Raw genomic sequence first — 21,570 nt, 5'->3', positions numbered from 1 at the left:
GACCAATTTTACCAGATTCTCCATTTTCAGGAGCAGGAGTAGGACCAGTCATATTAACAAAACAAGAAGTAAAACAAACATACCAGACAATGACCTACAAAAAAACAACACATAGAGATCACAACAAGGATGCACAGAGAAAGAACACTAGGATTAACCCAAACAAAAGAGAGAAAGTATTTGTGACTTACAGTAATCCACTAAAGCTTCGCAAACTGCATAGTAGTTCCGCTAGATCAAAGAGATCTAACACTGAAGTAGAATGATATCCAAATGCCAAGAATCACCCTTGTTTATAGAACTCATTTGCAAGAGTTTAGTATTGACCGAAGAATCTTGGTGTTGGACGTTAGGATAACAATAATTACCATATGCGTTTACTGCCAAGCTCTTGTTTACTACTAAACAGCAGGACAATGAACTACCGGAGATGACAACACCACCAACAACGATCTCACAAGAGACGAATACCTTTAATCAGGCAGATGAGATGATTAAAGATCATAAAAAACAACAAGAACGGTGTGATGGGTTTTACATAAACATACAATCCTATGTGTGCATGCAACCCTAACTTGATCTATGTCTTCTCTAATTGAACATATCATATAAAGTAGAACATGTAAACCTTAGACCTATAGATAATAATTAAAAATCATGAATAAGGGTTAAGAAAAATACCTTTGATTGTTGTGTAGTAACAACAATCTAAAACCCTGTAGATCTCGTAGCTTGAGAGCAAGTATCACAAGTGTAATCCCTCTAATGAATGACAAATTCACTTAGCAAGAAAATAATATGTGAGAGGGAGTAGGAAGCTACAAAAATAGGCTACAACTCTCTAGGGTTTCAAGTGGCCATTTTTCATCAAGGGTATGGTTCCTTTTATAGTGAGCTAACTTAGAGCCAAAGTTAGGGTTAAGAGAAGGAAACCCTAATTGCTTTGCTTAAGGACCAAGCAAGCCTAATCCCTTCCAAAGCCCTTGGACGAAAATTCTTGGATTTATCTAGAAGTTTTTTGTCCAAGCCTCTTACGGGTTCTAGAGCTTCTTTCCTCAACTATCATAAATTACCAAACAACCCTTGTACTTTTAATTAATTCAATTAATCCTAAAACTAATTCCAATTAATTTTTGATTAACTATTAATTAAATAATATGATGTCTAATTAATATATTTTTTAGATAATACATTAATAAATCATTCATTTCAATTTATTAATCAAATTAATAAATTCTTCCTTTTTCTCAATTGATCATCATGTCTAGTTGCTAGTATGAAGGCAACCCAAAAGGACCGTGCTATAATCAATTCAATGACATACCAATTATAGTTATGAGCTTAGACACCTAATCCAATACGATGAACAAATCCAAGAAAAATATAGAAACCTTAGATCAATCAACAAAAAACTTGCAAAACACGACAAAAACCTAGAACGTTCAAATGAACTGACGATCTAGACTAGACACAGAATAACACGAACTCAAGAACAAAGACGAACGAGATGAACCTCACTATGATGCCATGAAAAGAACACAGAATAACACGAACTCAAGAACAAGACGAACGAGATGAACCTCACTATGATGCCATGAAAAGAACACAGAAAATTGACAGCATCAACAATTCTTTTATTGATGATAAGAATCAGTTGGTTTTGCAAGATACTTACAATTAGGGATGAGCAAAAGAACTGACCCGGCTGGAACCGGCCCGAATCGGAACCAACCCGGGAACTGAACTTGGTGGAAAATAAGAACCGAACTAGACCGCCAGTTCTACCGGTTCTTGTCGTGTCTTAAAATGTTGGAACCGATCCTCGAAAAATAGCAACATACGATTCCGGTTTTTGCCGGTTCTACCGGTTCCCGGTTCCAAAAATCCTCAAAAATATCGTCCTGACCCGACCCGACTGGTTCCATCGGGTTCCGGTTCCGGCCAGTTCCCCGGCCATATGTTCATCCCTACTTACAAAGGAAACCTCACTACGAAACTCTCAATCACTAAACCTAAACTATACAAGAACAACGATTACATGAAGAAGGCAACATGAACAAACCCTAAAAGAAACCCTAATCGTCTGAAGAGAACAACGAGAGCAAAATGTAAGAGAAGACTATGTGTTATGAGAACTCTCAGCACAATAACACATTATATATCATAGGTCATACATCGGGTATTGATATAACTAGCTTGTTCGCATGTTCCACATTTTTGAGTGATACGAGCCACAACCCATCTAAAAGAAAGATTTAACAAGAATCACCCTCCTATAACAATTCTTCATTAAAGAGAACAATATACACAAAAATAATAAATAATAATTAAGTAAAATAAACAAGAATGATATGTGAAAAAGGATATAACAATGAACAATGAAAAGTTTGAACAAAGATGCTATATAATTCAACAGAAGGATAAGACAAAATGGAACCACAAAATAGTCCTACCAAACAATAAAAATAATTCATCTGATGCTATTCAGCCCATTAGCACTCCAGTACGAATTGGGCATGTGATGATTTCATTAGGAGATCAAATCTTGTGCTATCCCTCTTACGAAATGTTGGGGCTTATCAAAAGTGTAAGATGTCAATTTCATGTTGGGCCTTGTGTGCGCCATGGAAAGCCCAACCCATCCCAAGCTATGAGAAACTCAATACCTTTAAATAGTATAGACGACATTTCATCAAATCTCGAAAACATTTTGATGAAAGTTCCAAGTTTCCACCGGACCACAGATGACCATGTTATGTTAGTGAGATATAGAATAGGGCAAATCGCAAAGAATAGAAACGCACTATACTCTCCCTACCAATATAGGTTATGTACTTTATCTTTTTACCAATAATAACAAAATACTTGTATTATTTACCCGTAATGGCATTGTACTTGCCTTTTTTTACCAATAAATAATGCCCAATGTTACTTTACTTTTTACCCATAATGTTGGGTACAAGAATCATACTAAGAATCAAATTTAACCATATTATGATTCAAATTTACCAAGTATTACAAAATTAGATTAGTAAACCAAGGCACAAATACCAAAAACAACAATTCCTTTACTAAATCTAAGTTCCTAATTAAACAAGATAGATAAACTATAGGGAAAAGACACTAACTTAACACTATGAATGGGAAGATTATAGAATATAACAATGTACATACAAGACAGAAAAACACAATCAAAGGTCAAGATCCTAAGATCGCCTCCGCTCAACCGAATCCGCACCACTATCCCGAGACCATTTTTTCTTGTTCTTCCAAAACTCGTCCTTTTTTGCTTTCTTCTTAATCTTAACCCAACCCAAATTACTACTAATTATCCCCATAATCGCACTCTTATCCTTCTTATTCTTAGTCAAAGCCTTCACATCCAAAATCGCCCTTAACTTATGATACGATTTCGCATCCGGCACTTGCCCACTTTTCACCATTTGTTTATGATAATAAAACGCCCTCTTAAAATCCCTAACCCTAACATACGCATAAATCATAGTCGAATAAGTAATCGAATCCGGTTTCAACTTAAGCACCGCCATCTCCTTCAACAACTGTGGCAAATTACTTTCACGCCCTCCACGAGCATATGCATTTATCAACATATTATAAGTCATAACACTCGGATGCAAACCAATCTTCCCAAATTCAAATATCACATCCCGAGCCTCGCTATACATTCCTTTTTTAGCAAATCCATCAACAAGAATGTTGAATGTCACACGCGTTCCTTCGATTCTATCACGAATCATATTTTTCCAAATTCTTGTTAAAGATTCGGCGTCACCCACACGCCGAAATGCATCGAGGAGAGCCGTGTAGGTTTCAATTGACGGTTTTACCCCTTCACGTAACATGTTTTGGAATGTGAGATCGGCTTTTTCATGCCACCCCGTGATCGAGTACGCGTGGATTAGAGCAGTGTAAGAATGTGATGTTGGTTTTATACCGAATTTTTTCATTTTTAAGAACGCGTTAGCAGCTAAATCGCTTGATTTTTGACGCCCATAAGCACTAATTAAACATGTGAATGATTTAACATCGGGGTGTAAACCGGTTTGTTCCATTTCGATCATGAGTTTTTCAATTACTTCTGGTTGCATTCTTCGACTGTATGCATCGATTAAAATGTTGTATGAGGCTGTGGTGGGTTGGATACCTTTGGATTTCATTTCTGCAAATAGACCTTCGGCTTCTTGAATTTGGTTTGATTTGCTGTATGCGTTCATGATTGTGTTGTAGATGATTGCATTTGATGCGATTCCTTTTTTCTCCATTTCTAATTGGATGATTAGGGCTTCTTTCTTTAAACCCTCGTCACAGAAGGACTTTATAAGAGCACCCATCACTTCTAAACTCCATTTTAGTCCTCTCATGTTCAACATCTCAAAAAACTCCCATGCATCTTTGGCGCTGTTGCCTTTTCTTCTCATGATTGTGATCATTATTGAACATGTGACATGATCTGGTTCTATGTTGTGGGTTTCCATCATCTCAAACAATCTCCAAGCATCATCATACCTAAAAAAACCCAAAATTACAGTATAAAAAGGAAAAACCCAAAATCTATTCTATGCTATGAAACAATGAATTTAGACAAGAAAAATGAATACCTTCCACAAACAGAAAGGGCTGAAATCGCGGAATTATATACATGAACTTGCTTGAATTCGATGGAATTTGGTAAATTATTGAATAAAATCAGTATCTTGTCACCCATTTTAGCTCTTCCTAACACAGGAAACAAAGCTGTATACGCCCAGGGAGTAACCAATGAAGGCTCTTGTAGATTCATCCATTCTAAGAAATATAAACTACACATTGTTAATCCCTCTTCCTGACCCATCAACCCTAGCACTTGTACACAATCTCTTTCACTTAATTTTCCTTCAAACGGAGCTAAAACCTCACCCAAAGTCACATTCTCGGGTAAATTCCTGGCAATTTTAAGAAGTTCGTTGACATAATTACTTCCATTACTAACCTCATTCACAAAGGCCCCGCTTTCTTCATATTCTGTTTCGGATTCAGCAATATTGATATCTGGGGTTCCGTGTTCTTCTATTTCAGATTCAGGTTGTTCAGGTTCGGTGTTGGTGTTGGTGATGGTGGGGGAGAGATGCCAGGAAGAGCGGCGGTTTTTCTGGAGAGTGAATTTGCCTTCGAGGGGAGGGTCTGGGTTTTGAGAAGATGTTTGTAATTTGAAGAATTTATGAATTGGGTCGGTGATTGATTCATCTTTTTCGGGTGGGGTTTCTGTATGTGAGTTGTTTTGTTCTTGTTCTTGTTCTTGTTCTTGGAGGAAAGGAAGGAAGATTGAGACGGAAGAAGATGGAGGAGGGTTTTGATTCGGAGGAGAAACAGCAGAGATTCGGACGCGTTTTTTGAGCCTAGATTGAAAGGTTTCATGGAGGTGAAACCGAGAGGAGGAGGGTGAGAGACCGAAAAATGTTGAGGCTAAAGAATGGTGATTGAGGCAGACGGACATTGTTTTCTCCCAGCTTAGAGCTCCGCTTTCTGATGCTGCATTCAGAAGGGCAACTCCAACAATTTGAAAGATGAGAACCGAAAATTGTTTATACCTATAACACATACATTCCAAGGATGCTACAGTTAGAAACCAATAATGTTGAAATAAGATCAAAATTATGTGTGTTATTCATTCAATAAATAACAAAGAATGAATTCAAAAACCAATTCAAATGTTGTATTGCAAAATTATTCGGTATCAATTGGTAAATCATCCATCAATAACTCAAAAGACTTAGTTTCATAATGTTCTTAAACAAGTATTTTGTGATATTTTGATGTACCTACTACACCTTACAATTTAGAGCTCACAAACCTCTGGTATTTCCACCCCATCCACATCTACCTACAATCACCTTAACACCCCAACTCATCACATCCCTACCTACCCACACCCACTCCCAATCCCTTCCCCCCCCCCCCCCCCCCCCACACACACACACACACCAACCCCCACAAACACACACACATACAAACACAAACACATACATCCATCCTACCACCGCTACCGTTTTCTAAAAATGAGGACCGATAGACAAATACATATCTAAACGGGTCTTCTAATTTTCTAAAACTGAAAATGAAAAATGAATAAGTTTTCACTAAACTCGTTTTCTAAATTTTCCAATGAAAACTAAAAACAGAAAACGAAAACTGAAAAGGGAAAACGAAAAACGGAAAATGAAAACTGTTTTTCTGTAACTAAACACGGCCTTAGGGTTTTAAGTTGATAAAAGAACACACAACCACACACATACACAAAAATCAGATGAAATCAAATCTATTGTTCTATATATCTTATGATTTCAATTTCACCAACAAATTAAAACCCTGGATTCAATTGTGATGAAATTGATTCTGTAGAATGCCGATTACAACCTTCCAAACTGCACTTGATTTTGTTTTTGGATTTTCTTTGCAATTTCCAATGAAAAAAATAAGATGCGAGATTCACGGGACTAGCTATCACGTTGTTTCTTCATTGATGATGTTTGGGCGGAAGGAAAAAGGAAAGTGGATTATGATGGTGGGTAGCGGTGGGAGGCACAATTCTTAAGAAAAATGGAAGGCGGTGGTTAAGGGTAGTGGTGGAAGCAATAGGTAGGGGCAGAGGTGGTAGTATCCATGGATGTTTAATTTCTTTTACTTAATTTATATAATTCATTTTTATTTGATTAATTCTTTTTTTTGGGACAACACAATCATCCTAATATATTCTAAAAAAATTCATCCATCCCACCACTATCATACATAAACCGGGTCAAGAATCACATGTTGAGTTATACAAATAATGGCTACAAAGAATAACAACGTAACATCAACTTGAAAAACAATAAACTAAAAACAATTTAATCGACATTCTATTTGGATTTTTAAATGATTATTGTGTAATTTTGATTTTATATGACAATTTGTATGTTTTTATAATTATTCAGAAACTTCATCCATCACAGTATTGAACAGCAGGTTAATATTGTCATTTTTCATCATTCAGCACAGTCAATCAGATGTACAATCAAACAAATGGTTTCTTTCCCAGTCAGAAAACTTTCTCATACAGCACTTTCCTAAACAGCACTTTCCCGGACATAAACTATCAAACGGGACCTTAGAGTCTCTCAATAGGTAAGAACCAAAAATGGTGTAAATCAAAAACTCCATGCTAATTATTATTATTAGTAACAAAGGTGCGTGAATAATTGTTGTGAATGATTGTTTTGATACTCACAACCCTCGAACTTTGCATCACAACCACTCTAATTCGATTTTATTTTTTTTGCGTTTATCGACCTACACCACAACTACATCTTCAACCTCACACTTCTCCATAGACCGTGTATCCTTCTAGAAACTCCACTTCTTCGTCTTTGTGTATAACTGTATTACCTACGATCTTCAATTTCGTTTATAAGTGTTAGCGTTCTCCATTTAATGTACCCATAAATTCCCCTATAAATAACCGATTAAAAACAAAAGGTCTATGCTTTTTTCTTGCGATTTCCTCATATTCTTCTTCAAATTTTGTTGGGTAATGGGTTTCTTTTATAGGGTTCATTATTTGTTACAGAATCGAAGGTACACAACGTCTAATTTCAATGAATTTTGGTTGATTGATCGAGTTCGGTTTTGAAGTCAAAGGACTATTGAAAGATTTTCTTAATTTTGATTTCTCCTTTGAAATCATTGATCATGAAACATCGATCAACAGGATTTGAGTGGGTTTAATTTCCACTTCCATTCATTTTTTTGTACTTCATTATGGTTTATTCTTGAGTTTATCTGGTTCATATTTCATGGCATGGGGTAGAGAAAAGAAAATGAAGATATGTAGTTTATTATCCAAGTCTGGAAATACATAAGAGGGCCTAAAGAAAAAAAGAAGAAAAAGAAAAAGAATTTAAAGATGTTCTAATGAAATATTTGTTTGATTGAGGGATTCCTAATGAATGTTGTTTATGCTCATGATTCTCAAAAGGATTGACATATATACTTTTGCATCACATCTTATCAAGTCACTCTATAGTGATTGGTTGAATGGTTGTGAAAGTTTGTATTGATCGGATACACTTCAAGTATAAAGACGAAAGTGAAACTTAATCTAAGAAAATAAAGAACGGAAACTAAATAACACAGAGAGTTCTTCAAATTGATCTTTCACCAAGAAAGGGTTTTGTCTTCACCAAGAAGACGCGTTGTCATGAAAACGATTGACACAAAGTCGAACTCTCTACACTAGAGTTTACACTAATGTAGATTATATACTAATCTATACATATGAATCTCATGATTTAAGGGATTGTATCTTATCTATACTAAGAACTAATCTTCATAACAAAGATACAAGATCTACTATCTATTCTATACTTATCTATATTGTTACCTAATATACAAAAGATTACATTGAATAACTATACTATACATTGACGTTGATAACCTTGATATGTTGTCACTGGTAGTAAAGTAGACGATGATGTTGACAGATGCACAAAGTGTTTGACTCATCAGATCATAAGGTGTGATCTTACAATCTCTCCTATCTGATGATGTCAAAACTAATCTTCTAATGAATTCTTTAGCTCAAGCTTCCCCTAAGAGTAAGATTGATAATTTCAAGTTCTTCATCTTTTTTAAGTTCTTCAACTTTTAATGAATGACCCCCCTGAGAAGATGACTTTCCATTTATGATTGTCAAGTTCTATGAGTTTCTTCAGCTTTAGCTAGTTTAACCCTCTTTTTAACATCAGAAGAAAGATAGAATAGGAGGATAAGACCAGAGTATCAGAGTTGCAGCTTGCATTCTAAGAGGATTGTGATATGTCTTGATAGTGTGGGCATAAACTACCATTCATTGCCATAGTATTACGAGATTTCATCAACGTGTGGTTTCATACGCTGACTCATTAATCAATTTTATTAGAAGAAAAAAGGCAATAGTGGTATGTTGCATGTAATACATTTCGATATGAAATGTACCCATCAGCAAAGATTTTTCAAATTCTCATCAGTTTCTGGTATCATACGTTGAATCATGAAATTCTAAAGAAGAAAACATAGAGAGAATGGATTGTTTCAATTACGCTGAGGTGAAATCAGTGTAAATCATTAACAAATAACCCATCAACAAGAAATGGTTTAATTCTTGCATCATAGAGTTTTAGTTGCAGTCTAGAATCAAAGATTCTGAGTTAACTCATAATGATATCATGTTATACCTCAGACTAGGGGTTAGGGACATGAACAACCCTTTGTTATTTAAGACCAAACAAGTAACTCTTTTGTTGATGACTGTGCAATCAGTGTAAGCCATTGGGTTATGATCAATGTTTCAGCAGAACATGAGACTTGATACATACGACAAGCATGCTTCCAAGGACAAGATCAGGTAAGGTAGTTAACTAAAGATAAACACCCAATCCTTTCTATCAATTTTTTTATTTGGATCATGCAATATCACTTAGAGAGTTTAGACAATACTAGACAGTCAGTGAGAGGGGGTGACTCAATGTTCTCAGCATATGGTCTCGTTGTTGAGAAAATTAAAGAGATTTAGTCATATACAACAACATGCTTCTAGGGACAATGATGTGTCAAAAGTTGCATACTAGGCTTAGAATAGCCTCCATCAGATTCCTTTAGAAAATAATATACAAATACAAACAAAAGAGTTAGTCAAACAAGAGAGTATTCTAAACAATGAAATATGTGCAGCAGGGATGAGCCACGGGCCGAACTCGGACCGGACCGGCCCGAAGACCGAAAATCATGAATTACCTTACCCGAAAAGCGGACCGTTTTTGGGTGTATCGGGTCCGGGTTTGGTCCGGTCCAGTTCCGGGTACTAAATTGGGTTTCGGGTTTTGGACTGAATTATACTTTCGCAGTGTTGTTTACGGTTTCGATCCGGTCTTGTTTCGGGTAACAAACTAAGTTTTGTATCTTAGTTGTTAACGGTTTCGGGTTTTGTTTGTAATATTACTCTCTAGTCTTTATCATACTATTTCAAGTTATAATCTTACTACGTAATATCCATCATTTGTATTTTTGTTGTTTGCACAATTGGAATAAAAATACATAAGTGAAGATGAATGTAAAGGTAATAAGTAGCAAACCAAATTTACCAAAATATTATTGTACCAAAATAGTAATAACCAAACTATCATTGTACCAAACTAATAATAACCATGTACTAAACCAAATTACCATTATACGAAAACAAACAACTTATGAAAAAAAAAAACAATTAAACTTCAATCGACTTCTTCCCATTCCATCTGTCTTCTTTTTCCTCCATTGCCGCTTCAATCTCTATATAATTAACACCAAAGCATAATGAGCATCTAAATTTGTTAACAAACAACAAATAAATAAAAGATGTTTTAAATTTACTACCCAACACTATGTCATCATCCTTCAATATGTCATCATCATCATCTATGATGGGTTTACGTGATTTTCTTACCCAATCTTGGGTATATACTAAAGCTTCAACAATCGGCATATTCAAACGTGTTCTATACTCATATAGAATTCGACCGCAAGTACTAAAAGCGGATTCTGACGCCACGGTCGTCACTTGTATGGATAGAATATCTAACAACAAACCATCATAAAATTATAAATATAATAATTTATAACTTAACTAAAAGAAAACGAAGTTAAATAGTAGAATTACCTTTTGCCATACAAGCGACGATCGGAAAAAGCAATGCACTTTTTCCACCAATCTAGGATGTCGAAATTTTATCAAAAGTCACTCTAGGTTCATTTAAATATCTTCTCAATTTGTTTTCGATTGTCGTCGACGTGTCTCCTTGTCCCATCAAGAAAACGTCCAAAAAATCGTTACCCATATCACAACTTACAACTTCTTTTATTTTTTGAGACGAACCTACATTTGCATATTTTTCTTCATAGGTTTTAAATAAATTTTCCATTCTTTTTTCAATTTCCTGCACCGTAGACATCGTCTTCAATTCTATGGTGCTATCCAACAATATGTTTTCTTCCATTCTCGTGTTTTCGATCATCTTCTTGATGATAGCTGACAAAAAGATGGATTTCATTTGGGGGTCCAATAATACGACAAAACACATGAAATCATTCAAATTTTCTATTGAACCCCAATACTTGTTGTATTTTGTATGCATGTCCAGGATCATATTACAAAGATGCACTTTTGTTGAATATGTTTCTAGATGTTGGTCAACATCTATAATTTCCCGTAAAACAGTTTGTACCAACGGTTTTGATAAAGCCGACAACATCTCCGTTTTTGTTTTGAACTTTTCAAGAAACATTATAACATTTTCTATCACTTCGAAATCGATACGCCGCAAGACTCTATTTAGATCACGTACAAATGAGGTGTCTACAAAAAAAATACAAACTCGTTATCATTTAGAGCACATAAAAAATGCACTTTTTAATAAAGAAAAAAATTGCACTTTATTTTATAAAAAAACACTATTAGTAAAAAAACTATTAATAAAAAAACTGCACTTCATTTTATTAATTAAAAACAACAACAACAACAACAAAATTGCACTCTAACAACACTATTCAAAAATAAAAATAAAAATTAAAAAAACAAAAAAAAACTGCATTTTTAAAAAACAACACTTTATTTTATAAAAAACAGCAACAAAACTCCACTCTAACAACATCATTTATTAAAAAAAAAACCAACAATTTTTATAAAAAAAAAATTGTATTTTTAACAGAAAAACAGCATTTTTAATATAAAAACTGCATTTTTAACAAAAAAAAAAACATCAATATTAATAAAAAAAACTGCACTCTAAAAGCATTTATTTATAAAAAATAATAGCAAAAAAAACATTTTTACCTTTAACTTCATATTAAAAAAAAGCATCTTTTCGGTTCAAAGCGCTCTTCAACAACTTGAATGTTGAATTCCACCTCGTTGGACACTCTCCACATAAAAACTTATCCCCTTCTAAGTTGGAATCCTTCATATATTTTTTAAACTTCCTAATTCTAGCGGTTGAATGTCTAACTAGTTTATAACACGTGGGAACCACGGTTATAAAAATAATTAAACTTTTATAATAAAAAAATCAAAATTATTAATCAATTATAAATTACTAATTAAGAGATATTTTTATTAGTTATGTGAAATTATAATCGTTGATTCAAATAAATATATAAAAATAATTTTTAATATATATTAGACTTTTTTGTGAATTAATGAAAACAATAATATAAAATTTAAAATTTAATTTAAAATGGAGAACAAATACATTGAAAATAACATCACATTAATGAGGAAGTTTAATAAATTTAATATGGAGAACTAATAGATTGACAAGTGACAACATATTAATTAAAAGGTCTAAGATAGTGACACATGGCAAAAGAACTACTCTTTTATTAGTATAGGGAGATGTATTTCACCGCTCTTTGAACACATGACACATGAGTATTGTGATATTTTAACTCATCTTTCACAATTAAGTTCAAAATATGAGTCACACATCTAACGTGAAAAGTTTTCCACCTTCATACAAGTTGGGAAGTTTGTTCGTCAAGAATTCCAATGCTTTGTCATTTGTAGTGGCATTGTCCACACTTATAGTCATCATATTTTTTATCCCCCACTCATATATGCATTTAAGTAACAAACGTCCCACGTCTTCCCCCACATTAGTATCTATTGGTCTAAAATTTAAAATCCTTTTATGCACGACCCAATCATCATCTATGAAGTGCCCGTAACAACCATGTAATTCATTTTTTGACATGATGAAGTCCAACTATCGATTGTCAAGTGTATCATGTTGTGTGGATTAGCAAAGAAAGTTAACAACTTCTTCCTTTCTTCAACATAAAACTTGGCAACATCACGGCTAATTTTATGCCTAGATGGTATTTTGACTTTCCCGTTTAGAGCATTTGTGTATTCTATAAAAGCTTCATTTTCCAAAAATTTAAACGGAAGTTCACCTACAACAAATAGGTTTAGCATAGCTTTTTTAATCCTGTCTTTATCGTGTTTCCATACGGTGACACTAGTACCATCCCCAAAAAGTTGTTTTTTAAATTGTAAAGTAATTTGCCCTTTAATATTATACGGATTTTGTTGGCAATTGTTTGCATGTCTAAGTAAGCTAGAAGTTTCGTTTATGTTTACATCGGAATTAAAGACTTTAAAGCAATGCTTACATCTAGATTTATTGGTTTTCTATCCATCTTCGTCCATAACCACTTCCACCAAATCCCAACATTTTGACCTTTTTTTGTGGTGCACGTTTTCTTTTTTTTTTCTTTGGCAATGCAGTGTTATCTTCAATTTTTATGTCTCCTTTGTCGGTATCAACAACATCATCATCAATAATATGTGGGGTGTTATCAACAAAGACATCACCATCCTACAATACAATAAAGTAAAAACAATTACTCAAGCATTGAACATAAGGCATTCAAGAATCAAAAATCAACAATTTAACATTAGTCGTTACAACATCAAAAATCAACAATCATTCAACAATTTTAACATTAGTCATTACTGTTGTATTAGGTGTCTAAGTCCATAGCTATAGTTGGTATGTACTTGAATTGATAGTAGCGATGTCCTTTTGGGTTACCTTCAAACCTGACAATTGAATAGGATAACTGTTGGAGAGAGAATAATGATTTATTAATTTATTACTTGGTTAATAAATTAATTTGAAATCAAGATAAATGATTTATTAATGTATTATGGATATAATATATTAATCAGAAATCATATTGTTTAATTAATATTTAATAAGAAATTAATTTGGACTTAATTTTAAGATTAAAGGCATTAATTGAAACTGTAGGGACTAAAGGTGACAATGTTAAAAAGTTGAGCATTCTAGAACCTCCCTTAGAGGTGGGGAACAAAATCTAGAGTGTCCTAGGGTTTCCTTGGGCTCTAAGGGTGCCTTGGAAACCTTAGGGAGGAAGTTACGAGATTAGGGTTATTTAAGATACATTTGCCTTATCCTAAACCTTCCTTATCACCTATATAAACCCCTATAGGGTTGGATTCCGTCCCATGCACTCCATTAAAGGCTTAGAGCCAAATTTTCACTTCCCTTCTCTCTCCATAGTAATCCTTGGTTGCTAGGTTTGTTTGTGAGCCATTAGAGGCGCGACACTTGTGGCGCTTGCTACCAAAGTTCAAGATCTTCAAGGATTTGATTATTATTATAATATAACAATAAATGTATGTATCATAACCCTAATTATATGTTAATTTCGAAAATTACATGTCCTTCCTAGGGTTTCTAGTTTTGTGTTCAATGTTTGTATGTCTAATAGTGAAAACATAGATCCTCAAATTAGGGTTGCATGCACACATATGATTGTTTGCTATGTATAAAACCCATCAGCGGTATTAGAGTGTATGGTTTTTTGTTTTCAATTAGATTTAGTACAATTGATTGAACTAGACAGAATTATGGTTTGTGGCTATTAAACCCTAAGGCCTTCAAAATTTTCGCGAATTACGGTTTAAGAACCCTGTTTTTCGAAAATCCCTAAGGTTTTCAAACCCTTTCCTTTAGCCACCTTGGAGTCGAAATCTAGGGTTTCCTAACCCTTGGGTTTTTGATTTTAGGCAAGGTTGAAAGCCTTGCCTGCCACTCCAAGCAGAAGATTTCGAAATCTAAGGAATTAGTTAGTAGGTTGTTATTGTTGGTAATTATCTTGTTAATTGTTTAATTGGATAATTATTGATATCCCTACCTAAATTTCTAAATCCATGGATAAATGATTAAATTAAGTTAATATGTTTAATCTAAATTGGTAATCCTTATTTGATTTAATAATTTAATTAATTGTTTAATTTTTGAATAATTATTAAATCAAAAGTTTTTTTTTTTATTTTTAAAAATTTAAATTAAATGGTTTTAATTTTTGAAAATTTTAATAAAATTTAAAAAACCCTAGTATTTTAAAAGTTTAAAATACACACTTATACTATATAAAATTAAAAGTTTAATATACTATATGTATAAGTAAAATGTCGGTCTTACCGTTGGTAGGCCTCATTCATGAAGCTGGTCTATAAGGGTGTTTAAGGAAGCGGCATGTAAAATGACCGTCATTAGGTATCCACTCTTACCCACCGCACTCTTGACTAGTGGAGGGTCGTTAGCCGAATGGGTAGGATATGACACAACCTTCCATTATAAGTATAATGAAATACGAAGTAACTAAAAACTTTTACAAATACCCAAATCTTAGTTACTTTAGGAAAAATGTGGAATTGGTGCTAATCCATGAAATTGCACATTGCACCTTGTTGGTCGTTAGTGGAGCGTGTGTGGTTAACCGACACACTAAATGGGACCAATGAAGGATGGCAATGGGTTTCTCGTAAGATTATCATTGATCAATGGAGTGTGTGTGGTTAACCGACACATTGATTGGGTGGTGATCGACATCGAGAGTACCAAGCTAATTTGCATGGTTATCCACACCTTGTTTGTGGTCCTCGACATCCTAGTCACAAACATGAAGGGCATAATCTATATTAAACATGCCATTGAAAAGTTCAATGAATCTCAAAGGATCTAGGAGTTTCAGTTCATTTAAAACTGAAATTCTTTTTCGTTTTTCGTGGTGGAATTGGTAAATCATCATTTACCTACCTTCAAATCTTTTGCAATTGTATTACGACATCTCTCTTCCTAATTGCAAAATATTGTGTTGGATCTTATCCTTGATATTTCATTTGGGTGTTATATCAAGGATTCTTATCAACTAAATTGAATTTTCTCCCATTTTGTAGATGTCAAAATCTAACAACTATGGTCTTCCCAAATCCTTTGTAAAAAGCTTTCCATATGAAGATGATGTTCCACGATTGGATCATGGAAACAGAAATCGTTCTTCACTTCCTCCACCTCCTCCAATAATTATCCCTGGCGCACTTGTTCGAAGACTTGAAAAGTTCAAGGTCACTCAAGCCCTATTGGCAAGCAAAAACGAAGATGGAAAGTCTATATGTGCTTACGTCTTGGAGATGAAGTTGCATATTGACAAGTTGGGAATGTTGCGTGTCGTTGTCTCAAGGAAGTTGGTTGTTGACTTGGTTCTTCAACCACTTCCTGAATCAGATAGTGAGTTTATTAAAGATTACTATATGATGGACCACGACGTGACCCTCATTGATCTTATCTATTTGCCTATTGCTGCTGAATTAGCAATGATTTAGCGCACTGGTAAAGCCAATTTGACTGGTAGATCAGCCTCCCAAACTTCCATGGACATTGACAATGGCAACATTGGAAGTCCAGAAAAGTCTTCTCTTCCTAATGGAAAGGGATCAGCCAAGTTCAAACCGTTTAACCAGATGGTAAAGAAAAAGGCTAAGTTTAAGATTGTCCCGTGTACCATTCCAAAAGAGCTTGTCTATTTCTATTGCCAAGAGAAGGGGCATTGGATGCGAAGCTGCCGTATTTACCAGAAAGATCACAAGGATAGGAGAGTCAAGATGTATGACTCTGCTTCAAGTAAAATCCACTATCTAACTCCATTAAATTCCTATTTATAGATTCTTAATACATGATGTGATAAGATTACATTTTGATGTTTTGTAGGATCGAAGAAAAGAGAGGAAGCTTAAAGGAAGAAGTAGATTGAGTATGATCGTGAAGAAATGGATTTCGATCGCATGGTTCGATGATCGGATTTTTGAGCTGCTATTTGAGAGTTATGATAGATTACCTGGGAACATTCTAGTAACATAGTTTTCATTTGTAATTGCGTTGTAAGGACAAGTTTTTTCCACGTTTTTATAAATAAAATAAATTTTTATTTTTGTCTTATATATATATATATATATATATATATATATATATATATATATATATCCTTGCAATAACTTTTGTGAAAATTGATGTTTGTATGTTTCTATTAGCAAAGTGGATATGATTCTTAGTTATGTTATTTGTGGTAGTGTCGAAATTTTACCAAATAGGAAATGATTCTCATCACCCAAGTTTCAGTTGAACAGAAACTTGGAATCATACGACGTGTATTGTATGATGAACGAGAAACTTCATCTTATGGAAAATTAAGACTAATTCCTTGTTCACACAAGTATGTGAGTCAAGTAAAGGACTAAAGGGTCCAATACACAATGTTGTGCATTGGTCAGGTCCACCACAAAGAACAATAAGACTATTCGTCGTGATTTACTAAAAGTTTAGTAAACATGGTTATACTTACAAGATTAAGTGTGATTTTGAATCATTGAAAAAGTTTCAATGTAAATCAGAACGAATAGGAAGAATCAATTAGGTAGAAAGATAAAAGTTTCTCCTATCTGAAAAGAAGGGAGAGTACCTAATTATCGTGTTTTATGATTAACCTAGTGATTATGAAACCGTGTCACAATTGATCCTCTAAGGACGCCTTGGTGCATTTTTATGGATAAGAAGAGGAATCAGAATTGTTAAAATGGTTAAATCGATTAAGGAGAATCATACTTCATTCCAAAATCAAGTCTTAGAGTCGTACTCCAAGATTGTGTATTGAGTGACATGTCATAAGTAGGTTTATAACACATCATCAAATGTGGAGCAGAAATGTTTCTTACTCCTACACGTTTGAAATTGGTAAGTTGTGATGTCTTGGATAAGACAACGACCAACTAAGACCAATTGTGTGTTGTGGTTTTGTCTTGATAGGAACCCGTACTAACTCTTGAATATTTGTTTGTCAATGAATATTTCTTGACAAGATAATCTTATATGTAAAGTGGTCAGTGAGAGTCTGAATGATCTTGAAAAGTTTCAAGAACAAATCAAGAATAAACCTAATTGTTCATCACTAGCACACGACTTGAGGTTTATAACCTATTGTGTTGACATATTCTTGTTTCTATGCTATTCCAGTAAAGCTGACTATGCATGTGAGGTCTAAGAATTATCAATTGACTACATAAAGAAAAGCACCTTGATTGGTGAAAGTTCATTGATCTGTATGGGTGAGCTTCTTGACTACTCGGAAAACATGGTAGGCCATTGTGCTGCCAGGTGGCAAGAAATAATGATTGAACAAGTTCAGTCCATATGATTTTGGATTTTTCAGAAACCTTGTCTTATGAGTATGGTTATGATAAAATCACATGGATACGAACACATATACCATAAAATCTAAGTGTTATAAGGTTTCTCTCCTTCATGAAAATGATTGTGAGGAAACGCTTTCACTAAGAAGATTTTAAGGAGATAGCAATTGTGAAAAATTGTATTCTCAAATCTGATCATGAATACGACATCCCTCTTCATGGTTCGAATTGTGAGATTTGGCAATTAGTCTAAACATTTGGAACTTATTGATATAAGTTTTGAAATAGTTTAGACACACATATGAGCTTTCTAATAAAAGGTGTATGAGCTTAGATAAAGTATTATCGAAGCATCACGTATCAGAAATTTGAACTTTGGTAAGAAAGTCAATAAGTGTTGATTTCTAGGAGTCCAACTGTTTTCTGAATACATGTCAAAGCTAGTGGGAGCATAAGTGTTATGTAGGTAAATCTATAATTATCATGTTAGTTGGAGCATGATTATTATGTTGCAAGTTAGCAATATTAATTATAGAAAACAAAAATTTCAATTCGCAAAGTTGCAGAAGTTGAAAACTCGTTTTGCTATAATTAAGGGAGAGGAGCTTATACTTCATTTCAAATCTAAAAGCTTAGATCGAGAATTTTTAATCAAATTTAGTCAAAGGGCATATATGACTGTTATGTTGAAAAGATTCAACATAAGGGAATTCTATATATAGCAATATTGTAGCAGGAGACGGGTAAAGTATCATGTCTTTATGTATCGTATCCCATACGCTTCGGGTATAGGATCGTTTGCATATGATGTAATATTCAATTGTTCTAATTTTCCAAATGCATAGGGAATTAAGAGGGAAAATGACTAGAACCGGATATGACTAACGTAAGTTAAACAATTGTCAAGGACAATCTAAGGTTCGCCAAGGATTGGTCGCTTGGTGGGCAGTTGGAAGTATAATAATGAATGGATCATATAGACATCATTATGAATAGATATGATTCTATTTAAAATGAGTTTTCATATGGAAAATATGGAAATGTTTCCATAATGGGAGTTTGATATTAAGAATCTGTGTAGATTAGAAACTTTTATGCAAAAAGGATGTTCAAAGGAATGTACTTTGAATGTGAGACTTCATATCTGTGGAGTTATCTTGTAACAATCTCCAGTAGAGTACTTTGAAATTTCATTGGCAAAGTCTTTGTGACTTTGGTACTATGTCATTACAAAAGGATCATTGCGTAAAATGTTAGAATCTAACATATTCTACTAATGACAAGAATTTTGTATTCTTACACTTGTGATAAGGATTGGGAATTGTGAAATGAGCATCATTGGAAATGTGTTCAATTAATCTATTTCACAAAGTAAGGACCATAGGTAAACATAGTGTGCATGCTTAGAGCATGGGATGTCTATTGTTTCAATTCAAGTATTAAGTTGATTATCTAAAACATTATACAACGAATAATATGTAATCAATATGGTGATTAAATAAAAGGTGTTTTATTTATACTCACAAGTTTTGAGGCCATATTGGATTCGATTATTCTTGTGTTTTACTTCGCATGTTTTGACTTCCAGGATAACTAGATTATTCAATCGTCCACAGTCAATCATACTTTGGAAGTAGGTAATGAGGTAAGACTGTCATGAATCTGACTGTAGATTGTCTAAAGCGTTTAGACATAGCAAAAGTTTGCTGCAGTGTTCATGAGTGCTCTTGAAATAAGATTTTAGTATTGGATTAAACCCATGCTCATGTGAATCACTTCATGGATTTTATCACGAGTGATTTTGATATGATAATATCTTATATTCTTGAAACGGAGACATATAGTTGCAGCTTACAAGTCGGTTGCACGTTGATGATATGTAAACGCACGAGTAACTTGGAGTTATAAAACGTATAGTTGTGTGTGATTTGATGAGTAAATAGAGCAAGCATATGAGTCAAATTTTATCCATTCCTTTTACACAATGTGGGATAAAAGCAATATATGTGAGCCCCTCGATGATTTAGTGATGACACCCTAAGCGCTTGGTCAAGCCTGTACTAAGTTGATGTGTTCAATTGTAGTCTGTTGTCAGTCGTCATAAATCGGAAATCAGGAAACAACTATTGGAAATAGATTGATTATAATCCATGTCTCATGTCCATATGATATCTTGTAGAACAGGGGAATATTTGATCCTTTATCTAAGGACACGTCACTGACTAGGTCAGAGTTAGACAGCGGCTTTTGGTAGCTAAAATTTGCTAATCAATTTTTAAAGTTATACTTGCAACTATTGTTATTAGAATCATCCAAGTGGGAGACTGTTGGATTAGGTGTCTAAGCCCAGAAATATAATTGGTATGTACTTGAATTGATAGTAGTGATGCCCTTTTGGGTTGCCTTCAAACCTGACAATTGAATAGGATAACTGTTGGAGAGAGAATAATGATTTATTAATTTATTACTTGGTTAATAAATTAATTTGAAATCAAGATAAATGATTTATTAATGTATTATGGATATAATATGTTAATTAGAAATCATATTGTTTAATTATTATTTAATCAGAAATTAATTTGGAATTAATTTTAGAATTAAAGGAATTAATTGAAACTGCAGGGACTAAAGTTGACAATGTTCAAAAGTTGAGCATTGAGCATTCTAAAACCTCCCTTAGAGGTGGGGAACAAAATCTAGAGTGTACTAGGGTTTCCTTGGGCTCTAAGGGTGCCTTGGAAGCCTTAGGGAGGAAGTTACGAGATTAGGGTTATCTAAGATACACCTGCCTTATCCTAAACCTTCCTTATCACCTATATAAACCCCTATAGGGTTGGATTTCGTCCCATGCACTCCATTAAAGGCTTAGAGCCGATTTTTCACTTCCCTTCTCTCTCTCCATAGTAATCCTTGGTTGCTAGGTTTGTTTGTGAGCCATTAGAGGCGCGACACTTGTGGCGCTTGCTACCAAAGTTCAAGATCTTCAAGGATTTGATTGTTATTACAATATAAAAATAAATGTATGTATCCTAACCCTAATTATATGTTAATTTCGGAAATTACATGTGCCTCCTAGGGTTTCTACTTTTGTGTTCAATGCTTGTATGTCTAATAGTAAAAACATAGATCCTTAAATTAGGGTTGCATGCACACATAGGATTGTTTGCTCTGTATAAAACCCATCAATTACAACCTCAAAAATCAACAATACTAAAGAATAATCACTTATACCAAGCATATACGATCATGAGTTCAAGACTAGACCCAAAATACAAATTATTTTTTTCTTTCTCAGTGCAAACCAATCAATGACTATTTGTTACATCTTTTCCAACTTATTAACCCGAATGTTGTTAGGAGTAATCTGGAAGATTTGAATAAAAAGCAATAAAGTTTTTCTTCCTGTTCCACAGTTTTCATATTGTTCCTTTGTGCAGTTTTTATTCCTGTTACTTTTCTATTTCTTT

General features: G+C 33.9%; 1 protein-coding gene across 1 annotated transcript; it reads right to left on the bottom strand.

The window, feature by feature from the left end:
* Positions 1-2,968: 2,968 nt before the first annotated feature.
* On the bottom strand, positions 2,969-5,625 carry LOC111898734 (pentatricopeptide repeat-containing protein At5g50280, chloroplastic). Its single transcript, XM_023894602.3, has 2 exons — positions 4,620-5,625; positions 2,969-4,527 (listed from the first exon to the last, which is right to left on the bottom strand). The coding sequence occupies exons 1-2, from the start codon at positions 5,597-5,599 to the stop codon at positions 3,207-3,209; spliced, it is 2,301 nt and encodes a 766-aa protein (XP_023750370.1). The 5' UTR covers positions 5,600-5,625; the 3' UTR covers positions 2,969-3,206.
* Between the last annotated feature and the right edge of the window lie 15,945 nt (positions 5,626-21,570).

This window comes from Lactuca sativa, chromosome 4, assembly GCF_002870075.4.
Source record: "Lactuca sativa cultivar Salinas chromosome 4, Lsat_Salinas_v11, whole genome shotgun sequence".
NCBI classification, from domain to species: Eukaryota; Viridiplantae; Streptophyta; class Magnoliopsida; order Asterales; family Asteraceae; genus Lactuca; species Lactuca sativa.
This window is presented reverse-complemented; position numbering and strand designations above follow the sequence as displayed.